The 25,610-nt window shown below is 35.3% G+C and overlaps 1 protein-coding gene and 1 pseudogene across 2 annotated transcripts; both read right to left on the bottom strand.

The window, feature by feature from the left end:
• Positions 1-327: 327 nt before the first annotated feature.
• Positions 328-7,705, bottom strand: LOC147399648 (AT-hook motif nuclear-localized protein 18 pseudogene; annotated as a pseudogene). Its single transcript, XR_015179104.1, has 2 exons — positions 5,388-7,705; positions 328-1,347 (listed from the first exon to the last, which is right to left on the bottom strand). The product of XR_015179104.1 is annotated as an AT-hook motif nuclear-localized protein 18 pseudogene (transcript).
• Positions 7,706-14,013: 6,308 nt separating this feature from the next.
• LOC147399647 (uncharacterized) lies at positions 14,014-18,006 on the bottom strand. Its single transcript, XM_086445099.1, has 3 exons — positions 16,839-18,006; positions 15,420-15,968; positions 14,014-14,273 (listed from the first exon to the last, which is right to left on the bottom strand). Exons 1-3 carry the CDS (start codon positions 17,694-17,696, stop codon positions 14,163-14,165), a joined length of 1,518 nt encoding a protein of 505 aa, XP_086301225.1. The 5' UTR covers positions 17,697-18,006; the 3' UTR covers positions 14,014-14,162.
• Positions 18,007-25,610: the final 7,604 nt, after the last annotated feature.

Raw genomic sequence — 25,610 nt, 5'->3', positions numbered from 1 at the left:
TTGACATAATAAAAGTATGCTGTTAAATCAAATTAATGGCCCAACTCTGTGGAAAGTTGACGTTGATGATATGGTGACTAATAATGAACTAAGATTGATTATGCTTGGTTTAATCGGATCAAAATATCTCACCAACATTTGAAATGAAATCGGCAGAAATGCTAACTTTGGACTCCAGGACCTCTTCAAAGATATCAACTACCTTACTATAGTGATGAGAAGCTTTTCAAACTCATCAAAATTGAAAGGTTAAATTCAAGATCATAACAAAAAATTCTGTAAATGCTATCCTACAAAGAGCAAAAGGAGGGGAAACAAAAAAACTTATATGCTGTTTGACACTTTTTACAACATTTGTGTATGAGCATAAAAATCACTCTGCCAATACTGGGAAGCCATCCTTTGGGCTAGCATAAGTTGAAGAAGGATGGAGCATTGATTGTTTATATTGAAGTTGGTGGTGTAAATTATGTACAAGAGGATGATCATGAACCTATTATTATTCAAAAACATTTTGAATTCATCTCCCTTCTCACACACCAAAGCCTAACAAGGAGTTTTTGGAATGGGTACAACTCCAATCAAGCAGACTCAGACTCCTGCAAATTTCGGACGAGGGATAAGGCGATATATGGAACTACCGACTGATTGACTGCAAAAGCATCGGCTATGGTAAACTACATAAGTTTGTCAACATGCCACTCAGGTGTTGTGCACAATGACCACTAATAAGACAATACCAAAGGCATCAATGTTGTATGTGCAGTACGAAATGTTGTATGAGCACGATGTCTCCCAATCTTACGTCTTCATATGCAAGGTAGGAGTGATAGATGTCTACCACATACAAAGTACTCTTAAGGGTGGAAAGGAGAAATTGGTCCACTCGAGCATGGCCACAATGGCAGTAATCTCAATCATATAGCAACTCTTAAATTCCTGCAAACGTTGGCCTACATTGCCAATCTAACTGAACAAGAACCCCATCTCTGTGTTTGATTTCACCACACTCGTCACCCTAATTAATCATCTTTGACACCTTAGGGTTTTGGTAGTAACTTGTTCCAGCAAGGATAATCAAAATGTACAGGGCTTGAGTCCATATTCTTCTTGATAACACCCATTGGGATCACCCATAGCCCACCCACACGGCTCTTTGTGCTGATCACGTAGGTTCCATCTAGGAGTATTAATTTCGAGAAGCTTTTCATCTCGATCGATACAAGTAAGTTTTTTGTCATGCTGAATACAATCAAACAGCAACAGCAGCTTTCAACCATATGTTAATTCATATCCACCTTCTTCACATGTTTAATAGGATTTTTATCAAACCATCTGCTTGGGCATCTGGAGGGTAATGAAGTCAATTAGCTTGGATCAATGAATTGAATATAAAGCGTAGGGAAGAAAAAGGTCAAAAACTGAAAATCTAACAATGATTATGATGAACTAGAGGGACATAATCGTTGCTCTTCAAACACTATTCACTCCCGACTCTAGTATGAACTCAAGTTTACCATAAAACTCCAACAAAGTATTTTCACGATACAACGAGCTCAATCTCTTTTTCATGCTTTGTCGTTTTGCAAAGATGGAGAATTGCCTAGGGATTAGTGATTTATGTATGTCAAGAAATTTCTAAGACTGCATGTTCTGATCTATGCCTACAGATCCCTTTTTATTGATTCTAATGTGACCATTCAAAAACTCGGCATGACTGTTTACCTCAACAATCACAATTTGGATGGCCTAATCACTTTAAATCCAATCTAATAATCAAGGAGTAAGGAAACACACCTTTCTACTATTATGGAAGGTTGCATCTCTCCATTGATCAATGATAAAATATTTTGAGTGCGTTCAAACATGGTAGACCATGAAATACAAAAGTGTGACCAAGAACGCACATGCACGTGTGCAAATGTGGCGACTTCACCACCTAGCGCAATAGTATAATTTCTTTCACATAAATAACTAAAGTAGACAAGCGAAAGATCTTACATAATTTCAAAGGAACTCTTATTCCGTTCGCTATATGTGAGACTGTCTTTTAGGAATTAGCTACCCAACCTAGCATACAAGGGACAAAAATTACCCTCCAACATACTACCAAATTTCTAAAAATATTTATATTAGTATAAAAAAAATATGAATCTAAACCAAGGTTTGTTCCTATAACAGTATGACCCAGCACATCTTATTTTACATCCTATGATACATCATTGACAAGTAACAGTCAATCTTTATCTTTGCTAGTAGCAGTCACCCATTCAGTTCATGTAGTCTCGAGACTGGTAAATAATGGCTAGAAAGTATTGAAAACTATCTGAAAATGAACTGTGAGAGGGACTTAGATAATGATTCTCAAGGGAAAGGTTTTGAAATTAATTAAAAAGCCAGGTTGCACTCTTGTTGTCTCATGTGGCTTCATCTGGAATCAAAATTATAAGTCCCGGTAACCGCCTTTCAATTCATCCCCTACAAATATGACAGAAAGTCAAGGACTTAGTTTGTGTTTTTCCTTCATGGATATGATTGTTGCACATGTGCTCAACATTGTGTAGGTTATCTAAATTGGTTTGCATTGAAGTAGGGAAAAGCTAGTTCTTGTCCTTTGGTAGGTTGGGTTCAGATAGTTATAAACCTTTCATGTCATTTATTCAAGCACTGATGGATGACGATAACCATGTCTCAAATCGAGGTGCTGGGGAGGGGTGGGATTAATGGTATTTACTTGAAATGAAATTATTGTGACAAAGGTAATTGAAATGAAAGGAATTGTGGTCTTTCCATAACGAAGCAAATTATAGAGACAAATTTTCTGAATTGAAGGAGAAAGAGGTGTTCATTTCTACACATAAGATTTCAGTTTAGTAGAGAATATGCTTTTGAAAAGTAATAACAAAAAAAGAGAGATTACTTTCCAAAAATTTACAAAAGGTAGGGTAAATATTATTGTTAGAAAATGATCTTTTATTGACTACTGGCTATATTGTAGGACCCTACAATATCTAAGAATAGAAACTAATCCTAGTTACTAAATCCAAGCTAATCTTCCAAATAGGTTGATATAGAATATTACAATATCTAAGGATGGAATTAATCCGGCTCTTTGAATCAAAATTTTCTGGTTGGTACTAATCGATAGCAAATCTAACTTAATGTATTCTTTTTCTAATTATGAATATTGATACAATATATGTTGAGATATATAGCGATACAATGTATCTTGTGCAACTTATTAAAATGCATCTAAGACATCTAATAATTACCTACAGTTGAGACAAATAGCTCACAGAGTCACATAAATGGAAAAAAGGAAAAAAGCAGCACGACACAAACTGTTTGGATAATCGTAGATACCCTTATTCCTATTTACATGTCATTATCACATGCAAAACATAACTTTTTTTTCTACTTTTATGTCTAGAATCAAGAAAGCTTTACAATTGTGTGAGCTTTCAACCATGTAGCAAGTCGCATAAGTGGTTGCAAGAAAACAATGAGTAAAACAGGGGGAAAAGAGAAAAGAAAAGCACTATATGATCATTGCAACATCCCAAATAAATTAATAAAAGACACCATCTTTTTGTGCTTAGAATTTCCTGCCACCTATGAGTAAACAACATTATGTAAAGAAGGTATACCATCAACGAAATGGCATAGACATTAACCCACTCTCATGGAAAATAAAGTACAAGACAAGGATCTCCAATCGACTCCACGGTCTTTGTTACCATATATAGAATATTGGATTCTTATTACCAGAATCCATAAAATTTGTTTTTTTTTATTTTTTCGGATCCATGAAATCAAATAAATGAGAAAAAAAATCGTAAAAAAATCAGAATAAGGTATAAGGTATAAAAGACATTTTTTAGTTCTATCCCTGGATTGAGGAAAGTTGGAACTATAAATAGTTCTTTCCTCAATCCAGGAGAGCTTAAGCCGCGAGAAAGCCTTTTGTGCAAACTAACCCATCCCCCAATACTAAGGATCCGCTTGTGTCCGGAATCTCCCCGCATAGGTTGCGAATGATTCATTTGGCAGCTGGGACATTACCTCCAACTCATGGCGAGTCGGAGCAACATCAATGTTATAACAGAATTGCTTGAGAAATTGATCAGCAAGCAGCTGAAAAACTCCAGGGCGCGCTAGCGCACCCCTATTAAGTCTACACTTGCTGCTCCGCTCCTTCACTTTCGGCTAAAATGGCTTCTATCCTCTCCTTCTTTAGTCATTAGGTCGAGCTCAATTACATCAACCCTCTACCTTTGTAAGTTGCCTTTGAGAATCTTCAAATTATATACAACATGCAATCGACCACAAGGGAGCGCATTATTCAATACCTACAAGAACACAGAAACCTAAAAGAATATGACCTGGAGGAATTAGATGAAAAGTACTTATGACACTTGTAAGCAGGACTAGAGCTTGCTACCAGTGCACTACGACTTTTCAATCTCCGTTTGCTCCTTCCTTCATTTGATTGCATCCTTCCAGCTCGAGGGGGAGGGGGGGGGGGGGTTGCTACCAGTGCACTGCGACTTTTCAATCTCCGTTTGTTCCTCCCTTCATTTGATTGCATCCTTCCAGCCCATAATGCTTGGCCTCCTGTGCCAAGTTGATCTTTTAGGCTTGGCTTCGTCCCGCAAGTGAAGCTATAGACCCATAATTAAATTCAGTCATATTGGTGTGTGTGTGTGTGGGGGGGGGGGGGGGGGGGGTTGCTACCAGTGCACTACGACTTTTCAATCTCCATTTGCCTTCATTTGATTGCATCCTTCCAGCCCATAATGCTTGGCCTCCTGTGCCAAGTTGATCTTTTAGGCTTGGCTTCGTCCCGCAAGTGAAGCTATAGACCCATAATTAAATTCAGCCATATTGGGAGTATGGGCTTTATAATGTGGTCCTTGAATTTATTTTATGGCCCATGGTGTATACAATTGAATTCAGAGGGTAGAAATCACCAATCAGGATAACTTTTCTTACGAGTTCACCAAGGAGTACACTCAACCCAACTTCCAGGAGCACAGAACCTGCATTCTAAGTCTGCAGGTTGGATTGATCCATTGATGTGAAAGCATGCACTCTAAAGTTCCAACAAGTCTGCAGAGGTTCCAAACCAACTTGCTATATACGAAACGACTTATTGGGGAAGAAAACAGATGAACCTCTCATTGACTCTCCTATCTCATTACCTCCCCTATTCACCAAAACAAAGCCTCCCCAACAGAATTCAACTACTAGATGTATATGTAAGTGCTATTGTTGGTTTTGTCATCGTTGAAAGAAACAAATTCAAAAACTCTCTCTTCATTTGAGACACTCAAACCATGAAAAATACACCATAATTAAGATAAAATATTATAAAGATACTAGCATACCTGTGAAGATGATGTTCTCTAATCTCTGTAAGAAATGTCCAATATAATTGGAGGCTCCAACTTCATTTCTTCAACCATTTTTTTTTCTTTCTACAAAATTTAAAATGACTGCTTCCACAAGATTAAGATTAGATACGAGAAAAAAAGAAATCAAACAAAAGTGCCCAATAGTATAGAATAAACCCTAATAAGGCCATCAGATTCACAAAATAAGAATCTACTTGCTTGCTATGTATACAAATACAGCTAAATAAGGTGAACCAAACCATGAAGGAAACCTAAAAAATGTTTGGTTGTGTTTCTTTCCTTCTATCCTTTAATATGGAGGTAGACGAGGTGGAGGAGCCCAATACACGTCATGGGGCACCTGGCTGTTTGGTAGAAGATTTGGTGGTAAATTGTAGATTGGCAAGGGAGACTGGTCAGCTACACCATGAGGCTGGGATGCAGAAACACCACTAGTTCCCGAATTTACCCTTGGCACTTCCTCTCCTGTGGGCTCATCTTCGATCGGCAACCGCTCGTATGATGCGTTCATGAAAGTTGCCACGATCACCATGACAGGCCCAGAGGCCACGAGTGGTCCCCCCACATTCCCTCCCACTACCTGCCCCTGCCCACCGGCAAGGTAGACTGTCAGCCACGTGGTACTAGGTGGGGACGGTGCTGGTAAGAAAGCACCTGATAAGGATAAAATCTCGAAGCGTCCATTGAGTGTGATGACAGCACCCGGTGAGCCAGGCTGCCGGAAAGTGACATTGGTGACGACACCGTTTCCTCTGAGAATGGAAACACCCTGTTGCCGGCGGCGTGCAAAAGTGGCGATACTCTCGGCTATATCACTACCACTACTGATCTCTAATACGTGGCTTCTTAGCACATTAGGGCTCTCCTGAGTGACAATTAGAGGGGGCTTGGGCTTGTTCTTTGAGCCGGGTGGGCGGCCACGGGACCTACGGCCAGAACCAGCTTCATGGCCGGTGTTATGGTCTTCGGCCTCATGGTCATTGTCCATATTGTCCTCCTCGTCTTGATTTTGATTGGTGGGGTCAGGTTTAGGGTTTGAATTGCTTCCAGTGTTATTGGTGGTGGTGTTCATTAGCTCTTGCTCTCTCCTGTGTCCGAGCTGACCTAAATTGAGATGATCATCTTCTAGGTTTTGGAGGCGAAGGGATGGGGTCGACGATAACTGGTCGACCCGTCCCATGGCCACATTTTCGGCCCACCACCGGTTCGCCAGTTTTTCTTAGAAGAAATTCCAAGAAACTCAAGCTAGAATGAAGCAAGAAGATAGAAAAACTTGATGAACCAAATAAACCTTCTCGCCTTTTTGTTCTTCCTGTTTTCTTTCCTTGCTTTGTAGATTCGGATATAAATCCAACTGAGAAAAATCTTAGATACACCACCAACCCATACTTCTTCTCTAAGTTATTATCCTCTTTGTGTTCTTTTGCATTTGTATAGATCTGATTAAGAAGAAGAAGATCCAACTGATAAAACCCAAAATCTTATCTCGTTTTCTCTGACCAAAAACAGCTTCAGAACAAGTTCAAATGATGATAACCAGCTAACCATGTTGTCTTGAATCTAATACCAAGTACATGGGTTTTCTTTTTTTTTTTTTTCTTTTTTTTTTTAAACTTTTACATGAAACCCTAATCAATAAATTTGGTTTTGAAGACTGAGATTTTAACCATAGAACAAACCCCAACTCTTAAATTCCAGGAATATTAAACTGCTTGAAATTGCATAAACCAGATAAGGTTAGCCAACACTTGTTCAGCTGAAATTCAACTATTTTCACCTAATTCGCAGGTCTGAAAATAAAACGCTACAACCCCTCTCTCTCTCTCTCTCTCTCTCTCTCTCTAGCACTGCTTGTTACCTGAGACTTTTGTTTTTAGTCTTTTTCTGTGGCTATCTTGGCTGATACGGCAAGTACAGGATTCAGACGGTTGGTTCTTCACTTATGCTCTGTCTGTGGGCGTACGATAACTAACTGTGCACTCCAGGCGTACAATAACAAACTATCTTTGAGAAACCTGAATCTGCCTTATATTAGCAGCGTTGGAGCAGATGAGACTGCCATCACCATCTCTCACTCTCTTCGTCTCTATGAAAGCTGGTCTCTCTCTTTCTCTCTCTGTAAAGAAGAATTGAGCAGGAATGTAATTCTGGTTGCGTAGGGTGGTGGGCCAGAGTGCGCCTGATAAAGTAGGGGAAGTGGGAACATGTCACTGTCCCAAGTTCCGACAAGGTATCGAATGCCAAGGTTGGCAGACCATCTCTCTTATTATCCCTAATACCTTACTTTTCTTAGACCTGTATTATTTGACGTTCCAAAAACAACGCCACATCATCTCTCAAAAGTAAAATTATTATTAATAATAATAATCTTCTCATGATCATAAGCTAAATAGTGGTTAATAATTTGATATGTCTCGTATCCAATAGTTTTATAAGAATTTATCAATGGGGTTACAAATGAATGAAGCTCTAGACTACGCCTAAGTTAAGAATTCACTAATGTTGTAATGAACAAACTTGTTTGCATTAAGGATTTCAAGGAGTACCCAATTATCCGATGTATTCGAAATTGACTAGTTGGTTTTGGTTCCATCAATGTGAATCTAATTATTTTTTTGTCCGATTCTAAGTAACTATTTTAAGGACCTAATAAGAATCAGGTCTCCTTCGAGTATCTAATGTTAAAAATTGAGCACAAAACTTGATTTCATTGCAAGAAATAAATAAAGAATTATAATTTCTGATCAAATCAATTTGGATAAGAAGCGCTTAGACGTTTCTTGAGGATAGTCGAAGCCTCCCATCTATGAAAGGGAACACGAAAACACTATCTCCAGGATTCAACCTAGATTGAACTCGATCTCGTTCCTCTATAAATTTGTTCTACTCGATAGAAACTTGTATCTTGTCTCTTTAGGATGCCTAAAAGAAAAATTGAGAAAAAAAAAAATTTCACAAGGAGTGGAGTGAAAATTAAGAGATGCGAAAAATGAGTGAGATATGAAAATCAATGAGATTAGGGATTTATATAGTGGTGGAAATGAACTTAACGAAATGTATCACAATTAATTGATACATTCCCACAAATCCTTTAAACTAAGGTGCATTATACATGTATTTATTAGATAAATATCTCAAAATATCTTTCTTTCAACCTTAAATTTATTTCTCAATTTATTCATTTAAAATTAATAAATGAATCTTGATTTATGAACTAATATAAATACCGTGAACCTTATTCAATGCACCTATGTCTATTAATTTGGGTTCATGACTTTAAATTTAGACTAAATACAATGAACTTCTTTGGTTTATTTTTACACACCATAAGAGATTTACAACTCAATTTATTATTTTATAAATTTATTTATTTAAATCAAAATTCAACATCCGATAGATACCTGACTAGTAAATTTATAACATTATATAAAAAATAGTAGTCTAATTAAATGCTTACAAAACTATATTTTAGAGTAAATGTAGTTGAAGTAAAATTAAAATATAAAGAAAATATGATATTTTTAATTTTTACCCTTTTTCTACATGCACTTCCATTTCTTTCTCATATTTTTATACAATTTTAACTATAAATAAATGGTTCCCATAATTTTCTACGATTTTATTCCTAAAAGTTTGATTTGCATAAATAGTTTATTGTTAATATTAACTTTGAATTGAGGAATTACAAGTTAAATTGTTACATTTATAAATAATTGTCTATTTTGAGGAAAAAATGAGAATCTATTTCAATGGATACCTGATGTATATCAACTATTTATTAGGTCGGTTTTTATTCCAAGGATCTCACACTCGGAACCAAAATAAATAAATCAGAATGAAGAATTTTTTTAGATTTTGGTTCTGGTATACGTGGAATTGACCCATTAACACCCCTAGTTGGCATTGCAATTCATTTTGGATTCATAGAAAATAGTGAATTATATAACAACAATTTGTCAATAGAATTGTTAAAGTTCGTTTGATTTTTGTATGTTCAGAGAATTCAATATTCATATTTTCAGTTTCTACCTAAAGAAAATGATCAGATCAATCATATTTAAATGAATTTTATAGGAGAGAGTGAATGCCAAAAGCTCAAATGACTTCAATATACTTCCTAGTCACTAATCATGGTCAATCATTTTGACTCTTACACGTTCAGATGAATCGAAGTATAAAATTGGAAGCATTCAGAGGCCCTTAAGAGAGCCAAACATTTTTCAAAATAGGGATTAGAAATTTGGAATGGGTTGCGAAGAGATCATCCTCACCAAAAATCATTTCATTTCGAAACTTCTAACCCTAATTTACAAGTTGAAGAATCGTGAATCATCCACTTTTTGTAAATCACTTTTGATGGGATTAGAAGTTTCGGAATGGACTGATTTTTGGTGAGGATGATCTCTACATCAAGGAGATCATCCTCACCAAAAATCAGCCAATTTGGAAACTTCTAAGTCATACATTGAAAAAATGTTTGGCACAATGGTCGGCTCTTTTTAGGGCCTCCGAACGCCACCCTAAAATTATAGTATATTGAAAATTTGATTGTACCTCTTTGTTTACGTCTTATATATTTTTTTTCTCTATATTCCTCTATTATATGTAGAGAGCTATTATTACCACACCAATTCCTATATAAATCATGAAAGAATTGCACGTAGTTGGTGAGGCAATAACAACCCTCTATATAAATTGTAGAGGTAAAAATATGTAATTAATTTTGACTTTGACACATGTCAACGAGAAATTTGTGTTAAACATGGTTGGCATACAATTCGTGCAACACAACATAGATGAAGGAAAGATTAAAATGGTACCTTCGAGATTAGATGCAATCTTATAAGAGACATTATTGTGCTTCCAATAAGAGTTGTTGGTAATGCTAGACAAAAAGAAACTACCAAAAAAGAAAAGAGAGTAGTCTAGGAAAGTAAATGACAGCAAAAATCTCTAAAACCAACTTCAACCTTCAACCCACAGGAACAAGATAGAACTTTTGGAGAAGTAGATGACTGGTGAAATTTTGGATAGAAAATCAATGATTTATTTAAGACATTGAAGACAATAATTGAAGATGAAATTGAGTAGGATAATAATAGTTTACCCTCAGCAAAATAACTTTGAGGTCGTGGGTTCAAGTCCAGCTTACCCAAAAAAAAAAAAAATTACCCTCAAATTTAACAACTCAAAGATTGGAGATTTTTTACCTTCATCCTCAACCTCAAAGATTATATCTCCTTCAACCTTCAATCCTCAAGAACAAGATATAATATTTGGATTAAAAAGATGAACTATTGGGTAGAAAAATCAAGTATTTTCTACAACATACTAAGGCAATGGATTGGAAACGAGGTTGAATAAGTTAAAATTAACATATTTTCTAAAAGAAAAATTAAAGAGGTTTGACTTGAGGTTCAAGTTGAGGTCATTTAGGTCATTTAAAGTTAATTCCTCAGGCCAAACATAGGTCAAGGGGGCATATTTACCACCAGTTCCAAAACACAGGGGAGTAAATCTAGTATTTATAAAATTTACACGGGCTTGTCAAAATCAACCTAATTCATATTGTGTAAAGAGTCAGACTAGACTGACTAATTTATAAAATTTAACATCTTTAAAAGGGTCATGATCTCATATTGTGGCATCCAAAAAATACACGATCCCATACCATAGGGACTTAGACAACAAATTTTAAGAACTTTCAGAATAAATTAAAAAATACAATTATTTTTTACAGTTAATTTTTTTTTTTTTTTTTTTAAATTTGGGAGCTTGGTAGCCATCCATTTTCAACACCTTAAAAGAGGCTCAAAACAGCTTTAATTAATAATAATCTGTGTCTTTCCATGAAATCTAGAAGACGGATGTTTGAATTTCCAATAGGGTAATTCATGTGGGCCCGATGACCCCTCAGTAAGATTTCTAGCCTTGAAATCTTACTAAATAAGGAAAAGTGTGTTTGAGTAAATAACCGCGTTTACAGCTGCCTAGAATGTCGTGATGTTATTGGATTATTTCAAGGTTCACAATTCCCAACTTTTCTTTTTTTCCCTTTTTGGAAAATAACAGCTATTATAATCTTAGATAGTAATATAATTACTCTAAATTTAAAAATAAAAAAAAATTTGAAAGGTAAGTATTGACCTCTATATCTACTGCTATTCCCATTATTTAAAGAATCGTGATAATTTGACTACCCCATGATGACAAACTCAATCCACTACCTTGATGTGACAAGTTCAAGAATCGTAGATCTACATTCTTCGGGACACGGCTGCACTTTCTCATAAAAAAGTGTATCTTGAAGGAACCATATACCCTGAGGAATGCATGATTCCTGAACTTGTCATGTCAAGCAGTTGATTGAGTATGCCATGTCACACGTGGGGTAATCAGATTATCACGACTCTTATTTAAATTCAAATTTTAATTTCAATCTTGAAAGAAACTTTTTGAAATACATAAGTGATTGGATCTTTTCTGTAACTGGAAGATCTGTATCATTGTGGTTGAAGAAGCAATTATACATCTCAACAAAAAATTTGTTGGTTCAAGTTTTTTATTTTATTTTATTTAATTAAAAAATAGCTTATTTTATTAAATCATATTTCACCTCATGTAATTAAATTAACGTTTATTTGTGTAAAAAATCCCTTTTCCAAAATCAAAATTACTATAAAAATATTTGAATTTGATTTTAATTTTTAAAGGTATGAAGTTTTTTAAACTTAACAAGCATCTAAATACCTTTTAAGCCCTTTATAGATGATAAATTGCCGCATTTGCTTGCAATATGTTTAGCATACTACATAATTTATTGTTTTGTTGAAATAAAAATGAAAAATCAGATGGTTATCGATCATGGTTTCCAGTCTCGACTCATTCATTAAAGATCTAGTTATCGCGGATGGAAGGATGGGTTGTTTGCAAATCTATAAATCAGAAAGAGTTGGGGGAGTGGGAGTAATATTCAAAAGGAAAATGCTGAAGTAACATTGAGATGTACATTGCTTGAGAGATTGCTGACGTGGATGTGCCTATAGAACCATAGATGATTTACATCGAGATACGAGTGAGTAGCATATATGGTTTTGTGCACGATGTCAATTTGAATGTTACTCCAGCACGACTCTATTCAAAACCATGGGAAAAAATGAAAAAGGATGTCAATGGGCTGGGCCTCCTCTAGGCTTTTGAAAATTACTAATAGACTCAGTATAACTGAAATTAAGGGATGTGGGCTGGACCGTTTACAACCTTACGAATTGGTCTTGTTGATTTCAAAATCTACTGCTACTGTCTATAGTGTATCAATTGGCCCTCTTGTGAGTTAGGAATTCAAATACGGGGTTTTGAAGTTCACAATAATATTAGGGGGAGCAACGATTTGATGTCCGACACTGATAAAAAGTTTGAGGTCATCACTGAAAATGTCTTTGTCAGACATTCTTTGGGCTCACTAACCCATGAATATTAGGCCAATCTGACGTGGCCTAAACACCAAGAACCTGATTTATTGGTTATTTCTAACCACTGAATTTGTGCATTTTTCGTGGGTAGTTTAAAATTTTTTTTTTTTTTTTTGGGACACCTTCTGAAACATAAAACAAAAATGTTTTAATAACACAAAAATGAATTTTTATGGGGGATCTAGATGAAGGTTGGTTCTCATATCTCAAGGTGGCATGTGATGAGTGATGTTCTATTAATTTCATGGTTTTAAATCTCATCTGAGAGGACTTGTCGGATAGGTTTTGGTATCATCCACCAATGAGACGGATAGGATAAGTCAATGTATCAGACAAGATTTAAAACCCAGGTTAATTTTTCTCTTTGTTGAACGAAATGTCTCAAGCATAATGAAAAATTCGACTAAGACGACCCGGTCCAATTTTCGGACAAGGCGAGATGTGAAAACAAGTTTTAAAACCATGATTAACTTGGCCCACTCTCAAGTATTAAAAATAAAAATAAAAAAGATGAGTGCAAACACACTAAATGTAAGCTAAGAAAAAACAATACCCTAAATTTGAATCATAAGTACTTAATTAGAATGAACCTAGATTTGAGAATTTATCTTCTTAACTGAAAGAAAATCATGAGTAAAAATGTGATAATATATTTCATTTTAATTGTAAATGAAAATAAATAAATTCACAATTATTAGGTTAATATTATTCAATATGCCAATTATTAAACAATTTATTCTAAACACGACAAGGCCAATTAGAAGTGTCACAAAATTCCGTAAGAATATCAGTCGTTGCTGATACCTCCTTCTCGGTTCCTTCTTACATAACCCGAGCTCGGAGAAGGAAGAGATAAGAGGGCCCTATGGAGAATGTGATCCGAAATCCATAATAGACACTGGGGAGGATACAGTTTATTTAGGTATCAAATTTGGTTTGCTTCTCATATAAATCCTTATGCATTTCCACATCTCCTTGAGATATCGAAAAATGGAACTTTTTTTTTCTTTTTCTTAGGAGCACATAAAAGATTTGTTATGCAAAAAACACAATGATTTTTTTTTTCCAAAAATGTTGATCGGAAAGTTCTCTAAAATAGTAAAAATTGTTTTGCAGGAATATCCAAATTTCTAAGGAAAATTTTGCTAAGCTTCCGTACAGGAAATAACCCTGAAGTATAAATGTGAGTTGAATACTTTTCTCTGTAAACTATATAGTTAAACTAACTAAATATTTACAGGGAGAGGAGAAAGATATATGATGGGGGCCTCGATCACTAGGGCAGAGTAACAGTTTCCCCAGGATTGCATTTTCTGATCTTGATCTGTAGCACACCTTCCACTCTCTGTGAGGGATTTACGATGTCGCAGCACTGTCTACGTGGCGCCTGTTCAGCAAACCATTTTTTCAGAACAATGGAGGAAAGATAAACAAGAACAATAACATAAAATCTCTATTAGAAAGGGTGAAAGGCTTTTATTTTTGAGACATTCTATTGCCACACCAACTTTTACTAAGAGCTACCCAATTCCTGTAATATCAAACAAGAATTTAGCATACATCTTGGAATACTAAATTGGAGTGGCAATATAAGCTCTCTTTTCCAAAAAAAAAAAAAAAAAAAACGTTTTCGATTCTGTGCAACTGGGAGTTTAGTGGTAACAGAACTCCCGGTAGTAGCTAGTGTCCCGTGAATGATTGACCCAATTTTTTGGAAGACGGAATCTGTTTTTTAGTGTGCAGGTTCACATGTACTGCTGGCAAAGATTGTGACGAACATGAAAAGCTTACTCAGATTGTTGATTTTTATTGGATTTGAGATTCAATAATGGGCTTTATGGCATATCGTCAGGGGGTTCCAAGCCCACGTTCTTGAAAAAACGAAACAAGAATCCCAAATCAAATAGATTTCGGATTCATCAGGGGTGTTAATGGATCGGGCTTGAGTCTGATAGGTTCTAAATTGGTACCCCTGTCAAATAACTTTATTAGATCTAGTCTAGATCCAATTCGACATATTGTTTGGTGCCTTCATTCAGATCCACATAAACCAATGAGTTGTCAAATTGGATCCTAATAGGAATAAAGTTATTATCTAATCCCAAAAACCTTAATTCGTGGCTGGAGTTTGAATTGGAACGGATATGATCCAATACATTGAACTCACGTTAGACGAATTTGTTGGTCATGTTGGACCTTGGCCTCTTCAAAATGCCTAAATCGAGGGAATGGAGAGTATCCCTCGTGTAGCACTTCTAATGGGTTGAGAGAGCATATAACACAACGTGACCGAGAGATGAAAAAGATTGAGAAACGTGGGTGAATGAATTGGGATTTTTATTATTTTAATTTATATATCTATTGGCCACGTGGCAAACTCTCCATCAATTAGTGATTACAATATGCTACACGATGCTGCTACGTAGAAGTAGAATCCGCATCCCTAAAATAAATGTATCACGCCATGGTACACACTAAACAGTGTCCAACACAAATGAATTCGAAACACGTGTAAAATGGAATAAAATATTACCATAGTCCAGTAGTTTTGCTCCAATTTAGGGGAAGAGACGTTGATACTCTGCACCGCCAAAGCAGGAACGTAATCCGCTCGGTCACAGTCACTTCCATTCTCCTCTTTAAACCTCGTATAAGTGGTGATAAACTCATCCTCTCCCATCTCAAAAACCCGGTCCAAAAAATAAATAACCGGTCGCTCACACGGTTCGACATTCATTGGTCTGGTGTTAAACGTGAAGGGCTCGTTTCTCCAACTCTTCCACGTTTGAAACGTCAGCAGCGGTGTCTGCAACTCCTTAGCAGTCAACAACGATGTGTAGATCTGTGCAGCGTAGCCCCACGAAACTGAAATGGACCAATTACGGTCCAAATCATAACAGAAGCTCTGCTGCAGGGTTCGACCCGGATCCATCTTGTACGCACCCATCAACCGCCTTAGCGAGTCTAGTTGGGTCCCTCCGTTAGGAAACAACGGATTGACTGAGTCCAAGTGGTGGAGCGATGCTAGCGGAGCCACCGGATGAGCCGCTAAAAGACCGTACGGGTCCCCTCTTATATCCACCTGTAATTACGAGATTTAATTGGTCAACTGGGTCAATTAAATGACTCCTCGTAATTCAGGTTGTGGGGTTGTTGAGTCCATGCGGAGTGAAAATAAGGAGACCATGAAAGGATAAAAGAAATAAATAAGTAACTTCCAAAAAGCCAAACAGACACATGGCATTTTTCCAACGAAAAGGATGGTTGAGAGAAATAATCGCTGATACTACAGTTTATAGCTGTATACAAGGTACAGTACCTTCAATCCTGACCATTGAAAGGTAAATTGATGATCATAAAATGCAACATTAATTGAAACGTGGCAATCAACCAGCGCATGGCTCAACCATTACGTTGGGTGGGCCCCATATACAGGTCAACAACCTTTAAATTCCATAAAGCTTTTTTTGGACTTCCTTTCACCAAAGCTACAAAATTAGTCATAGTGGGTGTCCCACGAGCATATCCAACACGAGACCTCGTACAGAGTGATAGAATGGTTCCCAACAACCTACCATCCCACATCCCAACCGTGGATATTACGCCACGTGTCAACGGGATTTTCGTTAAATCAGATCCCAAAAATAAAATAACAAATTAATCGGTAGCACATTACGCGCCATGGCGTAAGATAGAGCAGGAGCTCCTAATAAACTGTGAGAGCGCCTTGTCTTAACATAGCCAGGTTATTAGAAAGGCATCACAGAAGAAATCAAATGTGAAAAACTAAAAAGGAGTGGTCCCTTTGATGGATATAAGGATGAGAAAAAACAATGGTAAAAAAACATCAATTAATGAAAGATGTACAAGTGGGCCCAAAAATAAAAATAAAAAAATCCACGTGGCAGTATTTTAATCGTTAACCTAATTAAAATAGATTAAAAATTGATACCTGATGGAAGCCAAGTTCTTTAGTCAGAGAAACACCAATCTCGGCCATACAAGCACTGATCCTCTCATCAGAACCGTAGAAATTCGAGTATCGATCAATGCATCCGTCCAACACCTTCACCAATTCAGCCGCAAGTGGGTAGCTAATGGCGAACCCACCTCCACCATACGCCATACCGTACGAATGTATCAAATCTTGCTCCACGCTTTCAGAATTTCCCCCAATATAATACATCAGATTATGATCATACTTAGCTAAGACGGACACTATGTTCTCTGTGAAAAACACCGTATCATCATCTCCCATCACGAACCATCTCACGTTTCCTAACCCGAGTCGAAAACTTTCCAAAACGATCCGAGCGATTCGAACTGCGGATCTAGACCCGTAAGAGTTCGTATACTTGAACCGCGACGAGTCTTCAGAAACTCGATACGGCGGTAAGTTTTGCGGCCACCACGTTTCGTTGTCCTTGGGTGTCTCATCGAACCAGACGAACCCACGAGTCACGTTTGGTATCCACCATAACTCGCTGTAGTGGCGGCGATCCTCCCAAGTCTTAATCGAGCCACCGATTCCAAAGAGTATGTGAGAAAGGTTGGTTTTCTCTTGATTCTGAATGGATTTTTGATGGAGGGTTTGGGAATTTAAGAGGACGCCATTGCATTCTTGGCATCTGAACCATCGAGATTGATTGGAGAAAGCCGTGAAGAAAATTAGGGCAATCGAAGCAAGAAGGGAAATCGATAGAGCTCCCTTCATTAAAAAAGAGAAAAAATCTGCGTTTTTTTCCAGTGGATTAACGAAAATTTTCCCGTCTTTGAATGGGTCTTGATTCGTTTCTCGGATTCGAAACATCTATCTGTATGACTCAAAACCCTATAAAAAATCGAAATTTGTTATTAAAAAAAACACGGAAGAAGAACACAATCTCTGAAAATAGAAACTTTCCTTTTCCTTTATAGTTGATTTTCTAAAATGTTTACTTCAATTAGAAAGGATCTCTGATAATTTCTAGCTCGAGAGGATTAAGAGGATATTGGGGGTTTTAAATGGTGGCGGGTTTTCGGAGATCTTCCGATAAAAATCTATGAAAATTGCATAAATTTAAACACTCTAATCGGGATAGCCACGAATAAAAAAAATTTCCAAATGCCCCTTTGGATACGGTTATTTTTATTAATGTACTGATTTATCCCTTGAGTTGTACCAGAATTATAAAACGGCCCATTTTATTTTTTGAGAGTTGCTATTGGCACCTCAACTTATACTTATTCCATCTCAATTTCTTAAATAATTTATCACATCCCAATTAATTAAAGATTAAAGCATACTCTTCACACAGTACAAAGTATAATTCAAATTATAATCTCAACATGACAAAAAAATATATAAAATAATGCTGAACTGACCTCAAAATTAGACCTCACATTGCATACTTTGACATATATGAAAATCATAGATGCTTTCCTCGAGATACAAGTGAAAAAGCATCTATGATTCCTATTCACTTTCACGTCAAGATGTGCGATATGAGGTTCAATCTTGAGTTCACTCCAGCACAATTCTGAATTATGACATTCCGTCCGATAGCATATTTGGATTTAATCGTGAATGAGATACTATCTCTCAAAGGAAAATATCTAGGATGGCCTATCAAAATATGTTATCTTCATTATCAAAAAGACGTTTGGGTGTGTAATCATGACATTGATCTATGAAAAATGGGATTAATGTTGATAGATTAATGGTTGTAATCCTCGATGGAATGGAATTTTCTTAGAAAAGTAATGTTGATGGATTGATGATATCTTCTGATTTAGAGATGGCTATTAATTTTATTTTGGGGAAAATTCAGATTCCATGAAAATATAAGTATTTGGTTAACAAAGTTAAAAGGACATTAACCTACTTTGAGGAGGTCTATAAAGCATAATTGGAGGGAAACTAATCAATGTGCGGGTTATTTTTCAAAAATGTGATTATTACAATCGTAAAGGGAGGAAAGGATGGGAGGTTGAACATGCATCTATTACTCTTCAATCTAGGGAGAGGGGTCCATCGACCTTACCAAAAAAAAAAAAAAGATATGGATCTTGAAAATGACTAATCTTGAATTTTTAAGATTAAGAGAGATTGTGGAAGAGTGTAATACAAGAAAATTGTAAAATTAGCGTTCAAAGTGGTTGAACCTATAAATAATAATTAGTGAAAGAGGATATCTATCATTTTAGTTGTAAATCTAAATTAAGCATCGAAAGCTCTTTAATGTATACTACACCTAAGTCCGATGACAAAGACGATAACTGACGTCAGATGCCAGGCATTGGTAATCTCCATTTGTTGGGATGACAAAAAAAAAGTAACTACGATTATACCTATCAACTAGACTTCTCTTTTTATAAAATATATATATTCATAAGAAAAACTATTACTCGAAGAACAAATTTGTGAGAATAATGAAAAATCATATCCAAATCCAAATGCGCAAAGCACCCCAGTGCAATGTTCCCAACTTTAAGCTAGTCACAGGAGCCTAAACACTAGTGAAGGGTTCTTAGTACCAAAAAGGATATCAAATCCTGAAGGTGGAATCATGGATTCAACCCCGAGAGCCACACAAACTTTTTAATTAATGGTGCAATGTTCTCGAGCTTGTATTCTAGCAATAATAGACGATGTCACCATACAAGTGATTTTATTATAGCTTTTAACATGTGACAGACATACTTGACATGATGACAAAAGCCCATGTCATTTTGGTATGGGTTAGTAGATCTCAATATGTATCTAATCAAATATTTGTCAGTATCTCTGAAGAAGCTATTGACAAGTTAAATTTCGCTAAATTTATACATTTATGAAATATATAAATAAGAGATTAGTTAATAACAAAGACACAAAAAAAAAAAAATGCCGTGTAGTTTCCTCTTTTTTTTTTTTTTTTCTTCAGGTTATAACTAGCTTAATTGATAAAATCTTTGGTTGATGATGTCAGAGACGTAGGTTTCGACTCAGCAAATCTTGTCCCCAATGGATGAAGGGAGTAATCAACATCAAATCAGATAAGAATCAATAAAATTCCTAGGGATTGAAGGTAAGATCAGTTTTAATATATTGGTTCTGATGCGTCTCATTATGACGTAGATAATACTTTTATGAAAATAAATAATTGAAGGGTGATTAAATAACTAATTTTAAGGTCGTTAGGGTCAAACCAAACTCGTACCCTACAGTGCACGTGGAGAACTCTTTTTGAGAACTCGTGTGTAAGTTAGTCCATTTCAATGGCCCGTTCTTAGCGGTACCAACCAAACCTCATTTGACTCTACATTTACGTTCTGTGGACCACTGCTTTTCAGGTCCACATAGTTTTAAATCCTCGCGATGCGTCTCATATTAAATTTCCACAACCCCACAGCCTTCCCCTTCGGGAATCGTGATCAATTTTCCAAACACTAACTAATAAGTAATACTAAACTCACTCAAATGACGTGGTATGTTTACAGAGCCATATATTTTTCTTTTCTATCTCGAGGAAAAAAATGATGGTTGTAAATTTCACATCAATTGAGTGTTTTTGAGTAATTTTTTTTAAAGTCACTTTGGCACAACTGTTAAATAATTTATAATCTTTGTATTTGACACCTCTCATGCAAGGTTTTAACTCAAGATAAAATGTATTAAGATCCAACTGTAAAAATTTATCTAACAACTTTTATCATCAACGGTACATACTCATAAATATAAATAATCCAAAACTTGATTTTAAAACTTAATATTTTGTCTCACACAACCTATACCAAGTCGAGAATCAAGGGTCTAAAACATCGGGTTAATGGTTAAAAAAATAAATAAATAAATAAAAGTGAAATTGAAATAACTAAACCATCAGATGGGTTATTGAGTGGTAGTACTTTGGGGTCAAGGGGTGTGCTCCCCTGTGATCTCAAGTTCAATTCCCACTGACTACTAATATCAGTGATCACGGATCGTAGAATTAAAATCTTATTTCGCAAATCTTATTTGGGGAGGAGGAAATAGTTGATGCACCAAGTTAGTCTAGATACCCTTCTAATAAATAAATAAATAAATAAAAACTGTCGCAAATCTTATTCAGAGAGGAGGAAATAGTTGGTGAGCGCAAATTAGTCCAAATACCCTTCTAATAAATAAATAAACAAAAACTGAAATAATTTGTCTGATAAGTTAAATCAAGTAGTCTTTTTATTTTATTTTATAAAATTAAAAAGGTAAGGAATCCAATCAAATTGACTCAATTTCGTTAAGTTTCAAGTCGATTGATAGACACACACACACGACTGATAGACACACACTTGTCATTAACTTATAATAGGAGAAGATAACAGATTTTCTAACAATCAAAATCTCTAACTTATGCTCACCATTTTCTTCTTTGTAAAGACAAGTGTCAACATGGGAAAATGCCTACAATAGACTAAAAGCTTCCAGAAGACTAAAAACCTTACCTACTTTCTAACGTGTGCCCTCCGCACATATTTTATGTGGAATAACTGCACTGTGGAAATTGGATTTTGTACGAAAAATGCCCTTAAAAAATTAAGTTTTATAAAAAATACCCTTAGATTCCAATTTGTATTGATTGCACTGTAACTCCTTATTTAACATTATTAAGAATGAACCACTTTGTAGAGAGGCAAACAATGATAGATTTCTAAAGCAGAATCCCCATGAACAAATGACAAAACACTAGAACCACCCAACCAACATTTTCTTATAATAAAATTGGTTTTATTTTAAGATTCCTCCGATGGGACCATTTGTGTTAACTGCGGTTTGGAAACAGGATCAGGCTACTTGGTTCAGCCCTTGAACCAGTCAAATGGTTCCAAAACCAATCGGACCATGCATTGGCCTAGCCTTGAATTTTATTATTATTATTATTATTATTATTTTGTTCTTCAATTGATTTAGATTTCAAAAGTATCAATTTTTTTTTTTTTTTTTGTAAAATTTTATTATTATTTTGATCAGGATTACTGTGGAGGATATTTTTCAGCAAAACGACACATGACAATCCCGAAGAACTTTAGCCGAAGGAATGAATTGCATGAAAATCTGACCAAATATCTGAATTAACAATGAAGCCGATCAACATTTAACCAAGCTTCAATGGTGTGAAGCTCGGTACAAATCCTAAAAAATATGGAATACGGAGTATAACTACTTTCACGAAAATCAAAGTGAATCCCTAAACGGGCGTAACTACTCGAACGAGAATCATGAAGAAAATCCGAGAGAATTTGAGGGAAGAAATTCCTATAAATACAAAGGTACAACATGCTGAAAAAATATGAGATTTCTCTCTTAAACAATATACAATCCTACTTCCTATACTATGTCCTAACTTGAGTGTCAAAGTGGTGTTGTGGTAGACCCACCTAGGAACATAGGAAAGCAAAAAACCTTAATTAGGGAGAATCACGAGGTAACGTAAGTTTCTATATCTACAATTACTATATGATGAAATCACAAATTCTATTCTCTATATCAAATAGCAAATACTTTAAAATTATTCTTATATGAAAAAATAAAAATATAGAAAAAAAATCACCGAAACCCGACAATCCCCATCATGAATCAACTTAGCTAATCTACATTTGTTGGAGTTGTTATTGTTAAACAATGCAAAACAAGATGCGCACACACACACACACAAGACACAACAACTTACGTGATACCCTCAAGATTGAGGTACATGCACAAATTCACGCTGATTCACTAAGTTTTGAAGAAAACGATGAGAAATTGTTCTACAAAGATTTTGCTTGCAATATGCACACAAAACCCTAATAGTCAAGCTCAAATATTAACAATTATTAGTTCCTTCTAATTTAGGGTGAATAGGGAAAATTCACTTATGAGGTAATTATAGGCAAAATGACTATACAGAGTTGTACATTGTATCATAGTTTTAAAATTCATCGGGTTAACGAGAAGCTCCACTAAGTCGACACAACTTAATTAGATTTTCAAGGTTACCTAATCCCAAAACTAGAGGATACCAACTTAAAAGAAACTTTATTATGGTTCTTGAATGATTACAAGAATTCTTTGTCAGTTTAGATAGAAAACAACAAGAGCCAAGCATAGAAGAAAATCATAATTAATCTTAACTTTCCTAATAATATTAATTAATCTTCTAAATATTATTCTTAATTTCTAAAACAACTTTTGGTAGATCATAACTTTTCATTATTGATGAGATATAGTGAATATGATTCAGTGTCCTATCTCATGTACTATATTATGTTGCATCTTATACTCAAACGCCAACTAGTCGTGTCTACTAAGCAAATCATAATGTCAACTTGTTAACTCGACTAAGTCAACTAAAAAATGCTTTGGGAGAAACTAAAACTAAATATTAAAATTATTTTATAAACACTTATAAATTTAATATTTTTTATTTGACTCTTCCAACTTGAGTTTTTATATACATATATATTCGATGGGCATATGAGTTGGGTGAAATTTTTTAATATATAAGAGAAGGGCAGAGTGAAGTGATTCGACAAAAAATTTGAAAGACCAACCCTGCCCCTTCCCCCCTGCCCCCCTTGGTATTATTAAGGTTAATTTTATCAAATTGTATAAAATTACAAACTCACAACTCCAACAATCACCTTAGATTAGTTTTCTTAAAAAATTTAGGGTAAATTACACTTTAACCCCTTGTAGTTTGGCATAATTTCATTTTGACCCCTTGTTGTTTCTTTTTATAAATAAAAATATACTTGTGAAAAAAGGGTTCCATAAATGCTTAGATGGGGACATTTTAATTTTGTTTTAAAACTTATTTTTTAATACAAAATAATATAAAATAAGAGGGTAAAATAGTAAACTAACATCTAAATTTTAACCTCATTAGTGAAAGGGTAGGTAAGCACAATTAACATTAGGGGGTCAAAATGGTATTATGCCAAACTATAGGGGGTCAAAGTATAATTTACCCAAAAAAAATTATTAGCTAATGGAAATTAATTACATAACCTTTTATTAACTTATTATCTTAAAAACTACCTTAGTTACTATTGTAAATATCAAAAAGGCATTTTTAATGTATTAAATGATATGATATAAAATAGATTACCGACTTGAAAATTTCAAAATATATATTTTTAGTTTATTTATTAAAAACTTAATCATGTATAAATCCGAAGTTTTTAATACATGTGCGTTTGGGCATCCCACCTCCCAATCCTCGATAAAGGGAAAGTGATCCACAAGCACTTAGCGTATGTCCACAGAGTAGGAGGTTACTTAGAACGGGAGTCCATGGGCCATATTCGGGCCGACCTAAGCTTTAACAATGCCCTATTTTAATGTGGAACAATTGGTTGGGCCCAAACCCATGCAGCCTGGTCTCATTGATCCAACTTTTTCTGAGACGAACCCAGTCCACTAGTAGCTATGTATGGGATTATTTTGGGCTGATTGAGTTGAACAGATGCCCAATCTGGGATACCTGTACTGCTGTTATGGATCTGAATCTTTTAGAACTACGACCGGTCCAATAAGAGGTAAAACTAAACAATCAATTTATTTGTCTCCATTTCACTTTATTCAAGTGAAGTCATCTAAAAAATGTCACACAAAGACGAGAGAATAAGGAGAAAAAAAAAAAAAAAACCCATTTATATGATACTGCTGTGGTGACAAACAAGATTTTCTTCAATGAGAATCAGATTTCAAAAGCCTATATGAATTTATGTAATTACCCGTGAATCAGATTTCACTAAAAGAAAAGAAAGAAGAAAATTAAAGAACTAAGAAATAAAGAAATAAAATGCAAACCCGAAAGAGAAAATTAAAGAAGAAATCGATCGAGGCTTGTGTCCAACACAACGTCTTTAAGACAGATTTGTTCCCACTATTTGGTGCCCCCAATTTCGTGAAAAACTGTCTCCCAGGATATAACGATCGCACATATAGATGTAGCACTACAATCTATGCGCCTAGCGAACAAAACACTTATGTTTGTACTCTCAAAGAAAATGCATACGCATGAAAAACCAAACAACGAAAGACATAAATGGGAAATGAAGAGACATGGAGTCCAAAACTAGATCCATCAAAACAAGGTGTGTCCCTTCAAAAAAACTCCAAAGGTGGACAAGATTTGCACCTCCCCTACACTCGTGCACGAACTAAGGATTTACGGACCATGGGTTTTAAATCCTTCTTGAGCCCATGCCCCCCTTGCATGTGCATGGCTTTACCCAAGTCTCTCTTTCATATTTATTTAAGTGATATGTAAGAACTAGACATTTTCCTTATACCTATCCAATATGAGGCTAAAGAGTTTCATTAATAAAATTCAAGAGTTCCACAAATCATATAAAAACAAACCATGACTAGTAAGGGTTATTTAGAGTCGATTTCTCATCATCCATAAAAGGTGTTGGACAACTTAATAAATGAAAATATTCTCTTTAATGAGGACAATAAATACCCAAGTGAACTCGCATCAAACAAGGTATAGGTCCCACTTATATCATGGTTCAAAATGTGCCACTTGGTCACATAAATCTGCAAAATTTATAAATTTTTCCTACACTTCACTGACTATATAAAATTGTTGAATATTAATGAGGGTACTTTTCTTATGGTGAATTATTCAAGAATGTAAATCCTGTCACCATTGAGGGAGTCGAATCAATTTCTACTCTTCTAAGAGTTTCTAGTGTGTAAGTGCAGTTCCAGAGTTGTCTATTTTCTCATTCATCA

The sequence above is a fragment of the Akebia trifoliata genome, chromosome 6 (genome assembly GCF_017979445.1).
Source record: "Akebia trifoliata isolate Shusen 1 chromosome 6, ASM1797944v1, whole genome shotgun sequence".
Taxonomy (NCBI): Eukaryota; Viridiplantae; Streptophyta; class Magnoliopsida; order Ranunculales; family Lardizabalaceae; genus Akebia; species Akebia trifoliata.
This window is presented reverse-complemented; position numbering and strand designations above follow the sequence as displayed.

Bases quoted from the DNA above. Each gene is read 5' to 3' on its own strand.
- LOC147399647 (XM_086445099.1), bottom strand. From the start codon at position 17,696: ATGTTTCGAATCCGAGAAACGAATCAAGACCCATTCAAAGACGGGAAA. The intron at 15,969-16,838 runs GTATCAATTTTT...TCGTAATTACAG, and splicing joins AAGAACTTGGCTTCCATCAG to GTGGATATAAGAGGGGACCC. The intron at 14,274-15,419 runs GTAATATTTTAT...TTTGCTGAACAG, and splicing joins AGCAAAACTACTGGACTATG to GCGCCACGTAGACAGTGCTG.